Source organism: Lonchura striata, chromosome 8 (assembly GCF_046129695.1).
Source record: "Lonchura striata isolate bLonStr1 chromosome 8, bLonStr1.mat, whole genome shotgun sequence".
NCBI lineage: Eukaryota > Metazoa > Chordata > Aves > Passeriformes > Estrildidae > Lonchura > Lonchura striata.
The window spans coordinates 9,070,308-9,077,063 of NC_134610.1; the positions used below are offsets into that span (position 1 = coordinate 9,070,308).

Genomic DNA, 6,756 nt, shown 5'->3' on the forward strand with positions numbered 1-6,756 from the left:
CGGGAGCGGCAGCGCAGCGCCGGGCGCCGGGCGCCGATCGCTCCGGTCCGATCCTCGGGAGAGGTCCCCGCTGGAACCAGCGTGCGAGCAGATCCTCTCGGAGAGAGGCAGGGAGCTGTCAGACAAATATCCTTCCAACACATCCCGGAGTCCTAAGTATCCAGACAATATCAGGCAATTTTTCAGCGGGAACTTGTATCACCATTATTACGAGGTGGTTTTAATTTCTGTTTAAAAAGGGAGATGCGGGAGGTGAAGCACGACCGCGATTGCCAAAGAGAATTAATTATTTTTAAAGGGTAGAAAAATTAAAAATAAGTTTTTTTAAAATCGAAGGTCTAAGGGTTTTGAACAAGGGATGAGTAGTTTAAAAATTGCTGCATCTATCGAAAGAAAAACCTAAATATGCCATCAAAATGGCACTATGTACTCAGCGTATGGTGTATGCATATATACATTTATTTATTATATTTTTATGTGTATATATATATGCAAACATCCACACACTAAAATAAAGAATTACAGCCAGCCTGGATCCTGAACACAGTCTACACTTTATTTCAGACTACAGATTTCTGAACATAATAAAATCTTTGGCTTGTAGCGGCGGGTTCAGTCTCGCAGTCTGTGGATCAGAATTTTTTTTTCCTCGGGAAAAAAAAAGAGAGAGAGACAGAAATTCACACACACACAAAAAAAATAAAATAAGATTAAACGACAGATGAGAAAAGTCCAACATTTACTATAAAACAGGAGCAACGGACATGGGGGGGGGGGGGAGAAAAAAAAGGAAAGCAAACAAAACAAACAAACGAACAAAAGAAAGGAGAAACAGAGAGAAGGGAAGAGAGAAACTGTCCAGCAAATAGAGATCGCTACACATATTTCTTACCTGAAATTAAATATATACAAGGTCATATGCTGTTTGGCTATATAGAGATAATTTTTCTTAAGTGTTCATATTTATTTTTTTTTTCTTAATCGGAGTCCTTATACTATGGATAGACAATAGATCTGCTTTTAAATCGCACCTGTCCGCCTCCCGGCCGGCGGGCCGGCGCCGCGGCGCAGGGCTGGGCTGGGGCCGCCCGCCTCACTCGCTCTCCTCTTTGTCCTGCACCGTGGTGGTGGAGTGGTTGTAGAGTCCCTGGGCCATGAGGTGCAGCGCCAGCCCGTTCTTAATGCCCGTCGCCTTCTTGATTTTGGCCCGTTTGTTCTGGAACCAGATCTTGATCTGGGACTCGTTGAGGCTGAGCTCCTGGGCCAGGCTCTGCCGCCGCTGCTCCGTGATGTACCGGTTCGCCTGGAACTCCGCCTTCAGCCGCTGCAGCTGCTCGGCCGTGAACGCCGTCCGCGGCCGCTTGTCCTCCTTCTCCGTCTTCTTCTTCTTCAGCTTCCTGGTGCGGGGGCCTGCGGGCAGGGCACACACACGCCGCTGGGCAGGGCCGCGCCGCCGACCGACCGACCGACCGCCCGCCCGACAGACCGACAGACCGACCGCCACCCCCGCCCCGCCGGCCGAGGAAAAATGGCCGACGGGTGAATTTGTGCTGGTTCCGTGTGTCCCCCCCCAGCCCCCAACCCCGGCACCGCCGCCCCGGCACGGCGGAGGGAAGGATGGGGAAGGCACGGGGAGGCCGGGGCCGAGCGCGCCCGCGCATCACCCGCCGCCCCGGCCCCGCCGAGCCGGCCCCGCGGGCGAGGGCAGCGGAGCCCCCTTGCCCCCCGCCCCGGCACACGTCGGGGCGCCGCTCCGCCCGTCCTGCAGGGCCGAGCCGCTCTCCTGCACGGCCCGGGACCGGGGCCTCCCGGGCGGGCAGCGACTCCGCCGGGCAGCATGAGGACCAAAGGGCCCCGCTGCCAGGCACCGGGGAGCCGCCGCCAGCAGCACACTGGCAGAAGGCTGCCCTGGTCTCCTTTCGGGGGACAACGACCCTCTCCGCAAAGCCAGCCCAGTCCTGGGGGGCCCATCTCCGCCGCCACCCCGGAGCCCCGCCACCGCCGGGCGGGTCGCCTGGGCTCTCCGGCGGCCGATCCCGGCCGGGGACGTACGGCCCCGCTCGCAGCTCCCTCCGCGAAGCCCAGCCACAAGCAGAGCCCCGCTGTCCGCACCCGGGCCGCAAAGGGGTCAGAGCTGAAGTGCAACACAGCTCGCCGGGGAAGCCAGCGGGTCCCGGGGCGCATCCTGAGGGCAGCGCCTCGCCGAGGAGGGGTACCCCCGGTCCTCTGCCCGCCAGCCTGGCCGGGCCACGGGGAAGAGGAGCGGGGAGGGAACCGTGAAGAATGGGATCTACGAAAATTCCCCGACAGCTGCCGGGCTCGGCGGGCGGTCCCAGGCCCGCAGCCCCCCGCCAGCAGCAGCCGGAGCCGGAGCCGGCGAGGCCTCCCTGCCGCCGAGCAGGCCGAAAGCTCCTCTCCCGGCGCAGCTTTGCTCCAGAACAGGAGGATTCCCCCGGCTCGGCAGCGGCTGTCGGCGGGGAGAGAGACGAGGCCCGGTGGGGAGAGGGACGGGGCCCAGCGGGACATTCCCGGGCTGGACCGGCGGGGGGTGGAGGGCGCGGGGAGTGAATTACTGAGTCCCGGCACCTTGCAGCGGGGTGCCGGCGCCTCCGACCGCCGCAGCCCGCTCGTCCCCGGAGCCGAGAGAAGCGGTCGGGGCCGGCGGGCAGCTACGAGCACAACAAAGAGCGGCCGAGCCCAGCCAGCCTCCCCTCGCCCTTCTCCCCTCCGCGCTGCAGCGAGCAGGGAGTGCCGGAGAGGAGGACATGCAGAAATTATCCTTTGCCCGAAGAAAGGGGAGGAAAGGAAATGAAGGCGCAAGTGCAGAACGCCGGGCGCTCGGTGGCCATGGGAATCGGCAACACAACACCCGCGGCCGGGCCGGCCGGGAGCGAGGCCGTGCCGTCTGACAGCTCTATCACCCCATCAATCAGCCCAGTCAATCAAAGAGGCTTTTCTGAGTTTGAAGTCGCTGGACGTGTCAATAACGGGGGATGGAGACGGCTCGGCCGCACTGACGGCCGGCTCGGAGCACCAGGCCGGGCAGTGCGGCGCGGGGCCGGGGCCGGGCAGCACCGCCCTCCCCGCGCACTGCAGCGGCCCCGGGCACGCACGGGGAGCGCACCCCGGCCCCGCGCCGCGCCCGCCGATCCCTGCCTGCGGCTGGAGGTGTCGTGGGGGAACCCCATCTGCACGTCCTCCGTTTCTTTAAAAAATACGCCAATAAAAGCCAAAAAGTAACGGTGATAAATAAAGGGGTGCCTGAGGGCACCTGGGCAATGTAAAGACGTAGAAGGGGCGGCAAAACAGGGCCGGGAGGGCCGAGGCAGCGGCTCCCACGGGGACGACCTCGGGCAGAGGCATATCCCTACCCCGGAGCTGGGCCCCGAACGGCAGCAGGGAGCACCGGCTCCGGCGGCAATGCGCGGCCTAAGGGCCTGCCTGGCTCGCTGCAGAGGCCCCGTTAAACAGCCCCTCCGCCACCTTCGAAAAAGCCCTTTTTCCTTCGCCTCCAAAAAACACTACCTCCTCCCCCCGCACCGCCAGCGGCCGCTCAACATGTGCCTCGGGTCTTCGCCCCCTCGCTCCTCCAGCAGCACCCAGGAAAAAAAAAAAAAAAAAATAAGGGGAGAAAAAGCCTGAGAACAAGGGAGCGGCCGACCCCGCTGGCTTTTTCTCGCAACGCTCTCACCCCGCGCCGCCGCGCTGCGGAACACCCGGGGCTGCGGCAGGCGGGGCGGGCGGGGGCGCGGGAAGGGGTCGCTCCCGCCGGCTCTCCGCATCGAACCGCTGCCGAATCGGGGCTCGGCGTCACATTCAAATTTGGGAGACTCAGAGGAGGAAGGAGGGGTGGTGGCGGTGGGGGGGGGGACGCGTTTCCTCTCGCCCCGGGTGACCCAGGCCGCCCTCCCCCCCACGCGAGGTCCTCAACAAGCCGGGAGCCAAAGCCAAGGGGGGAAGAGGGAAAGGAGAAGGGAGGGGGGGCGACCTTGTCACGATTTAACAGCTCCCAGATGCGCCGCGGTTCCTTACCCGAGGACGGTCTGTCTGAATACCTAGTGCAGTAGACCCAGGCAGGCCACACCAGCGGCTGTTGCGAGTCGGGCTTTATAACAGGTCCTCCATTATTAGAGCCCATGAGGAGGATGGCGGGGCTGCCGTGCTCCCCGTACTTCGCCGGGTGAGTCTCGCCCCCGTCGGCGGGGGGCTTGGCCGCCCCCGACGCCGCCGCCGCCGCTGCCGCCGCGGCGGGACTGGCTTTGGCGGCGGCGGCGGGCGGCGGCGGCGGCGCGGAGCCGTCGGGACGGTAGTTCGAGTCCGGGCAGAGAAGGGCGGGCGGGTTGGGCGGCCGGGCCAGCAGCGGGTTGACGTTTTCTCTACCTGAGCTCTGCCCCCGGTCTCCGTCCCGCTCCCGGCTGCCTCCTCCGCCGCCGGCCGGCGCGGGCGGCTCCTTCTTGCAGCCGAAGTCCGGCCTCAGGATGTTGTCGATGAAAAAGTTGGTGGTGCGGTGGGGCGGCGGCGGCGGGGGCGGCGGCGGTGGCGGCGGGTGGCGGCGGCGGGGCAGGGGCAGGGGGCAGGGCGCGGCGGGGGAGGCGGGCGCGGGGCTGGGGGACACGGGCACGCTCTCGCCATCGCTGCCGCTGCCGCTGCTCGCCGGGCCGGGCGCCGCGTCTCGGTGGCCGTGCCCCTCCGGCGGCTCTTCCATGCTCAGTCCCCGCCACGGAGATCGCTGCCTCTTTTCCCCCCCACCCACCCACTTTACGCCCACCCCACTTTGACGGTGGGTGGCGGGGTGGAAAAGGGGGAGGAAAATTTAAAAAAAAAAAAAAAAAAAAAGAAAAAAAGAAAAAAAAAGAAAAATATTAAAATCCACTTGTTGGGCTGGAGCTGAGATTTTTCTCTCTCTCACGGATGGATCCAAAACCTGGGAGATACTGGAGGGCTTCTCTCCCCCTTCTCCCGATCAGCTTATATTTCCACCACCAAAAGAAAAAAAAAAAAAAAAAAAAAAAAAGAAAACAACAAAAAAAAAAACCAAAAAGGTGTGCGGCTGCACCACGGCCCCCCCAAAAAACCCGCCCCCCGAAAACCCGTCACGATCTGCCCATCTCCCTGCCGTCGCCGCCGCGGCGGCTCCGCGCTGCCCCGCTGTCACGCTCCGCTCTGCCCACGCCGCGGGCTGCCGGAGCCCGTCCCCGCCAGCCCGGTGCTGCGCCTCCCGCGCCCGCTTAGTGTTCTTTTTTTAATTCTTTTTTTTTTTTTCCCTTCTCTTTTTTTTCCTTAAAAAAAAAAAAAAAAAAAAAAAAGGCCAAATCTCTGACAGCGCCGGTCCGTGCACCAAACTCTCCCTAAAAAATCCCTCAGCCACACTTTTTTCACTCGCACCGGAAGCACGTGAGGTGGCCCCGCACGTGGGGGCGGCCAATGGCGCGGCGCCGCCGCCGCTGACACCCCGCGCCGCGCCCAATGGGCGCCCGCCGGGCCGCCGCCATAAATACCGCGGGGCACCGGACGGGGCGGACGGCACCGGGCGGGACGGGGCGGGCGGCGGCAGCCGCGACGGGGCGGGGGCAGCGCGCCGCGCCCACGCGCGCCAGCCGGGACCCCCCTCCTCCCCGGCCCCCTCCTACCCCGTAAACAACAACTTCCAGCCACGCCGTGTCCTCCACGGGCGGCGGGGATTTGGTCATCGGCCGCTTTGCTGTTGCCTCCTCGATAATAAACACTCCCTCTTCCAAATCTGCGCGCTTTCCCCCTCTTTTTCTTTTTTTGCTTTCTATTCTCCCGCGGCGGCGTTGGGCGGCGCGGGGAGATGGCGAGCCGGGTGGAGGCTCCCTCGGATCGAACCTTTTTGGTTTGGAGGAATAAAAATTACAGTAATAATAATAATAATAATAATAATAACAATAAATAGCAATAAAGGCAGGAGGCACTGCCGGGACGAGCTGGTCTTACGGCCGAAACCTCTCTCTGGTTTGTTCCTTTACTGGGTTTGGGGTTTTTTTTCGGAATACGAAGCAGATCAGCTCCGGCTCACAGCTGAACTCGTATAATGTTTCCTCGTCTGCTTTTTGATGTTTGGTTGTTTATTTGGTTGGTTTCGGTTTGTTGCCTTTTTTCCCCTGGTATTCTTGTTTGGTTTTGTTTTGGTTTTTTCTGCCCGGCAGGGAACGAGCACTTCGGGACGTGTGTTGAGGCAGACGGAAAATTTAAAGATTTTACGGGATGGGAAGAAAAACCCACTTTCTCAGGATTGATGCAGCTATCCAAGAATGAATTTACAGAAAATAAATAAAAATACCGCGGTCCCAGTTCTGGTTTTGCTGGGCTGCTGGGGCCGCAGCCAAGCGGCGCAGGGAGGGCGGCTCTGCCGCAGCCGGTGCCTGCTGCCCCGGCCCAGGCGCCCAGGGCCGCGGGAGCCGAGTCGCTGCGGGTAAGGGCAGTGCTGGTGCTCGCACGGAGCAGCACTGGAGATGGGGGTCCCGCGGCACCTCACACCTTACACAGCGGAGGAGCTGCGGGCGGGCTGGGTGCCCCGAGCAGCGGCGCTTCCCGGCCGGCCGCAGGCACCTGCTCCGGCTGGAGCCGCTCTCCTGCCCGCGGCCGAGCCCCGGAGCTGCGGGAAGGGCAATTCCGGGCGTTTTCTCATTCTGACGTAACCGAAACCCCCCCATTCACCCCCTCCCCAAAGCGGCGGCCGGCTGGCGGTGGGTGCGGAGAGGCCGCGGGGCCCCGCGCAGCGCTCCGCGCCTCTCC

At 62.5% G+C, this 6,756-nt stretch overlaps 1 protein-coding gene across 1 annotated transcript; it reads right to left on the reverse strand.

The window, feature by feature from the left end:
- Positions 1-535: 535 nt before the first annotated feature.
- EN1 (engrailed homeobox 1) lies at positions 536-4,705 on the reverse strand. The gene is made up of 2 exons (XM_021548679.2): positions 4,033-4,705; positions 536-1,410 (listed from the first exon to the last, which is right to left on the reverse strand). Exons 1-2 carry the CDS (start codon positions 4,703-4,705, stop codon positions 1,094-1,096), a joined length of 990 nt encoding a protein of 329 aa, XP_021404354.1. The 3' UTR covers positions 536-1,093.
- Between the last annotated feature and the right edge of the window lie 2,051 nt (positions 4,706-6,756).

Coding starts and splice junctions, on each gene's coding strand:
- EN1 (XM_021548679.2), bottom strand. CDS start 4,705: ATGGAAGAGCCGCCGGAGGGGCACGGCCACCGAGACGCGGCGCCCGGC. Junction 1,411..4,032: donor TTCAGACAGACCGTCCTCGG/GTAAGGAACCGC, acceptor CCCTGCCCGCAG/GCCCCCGCACCAGGAAGCTG.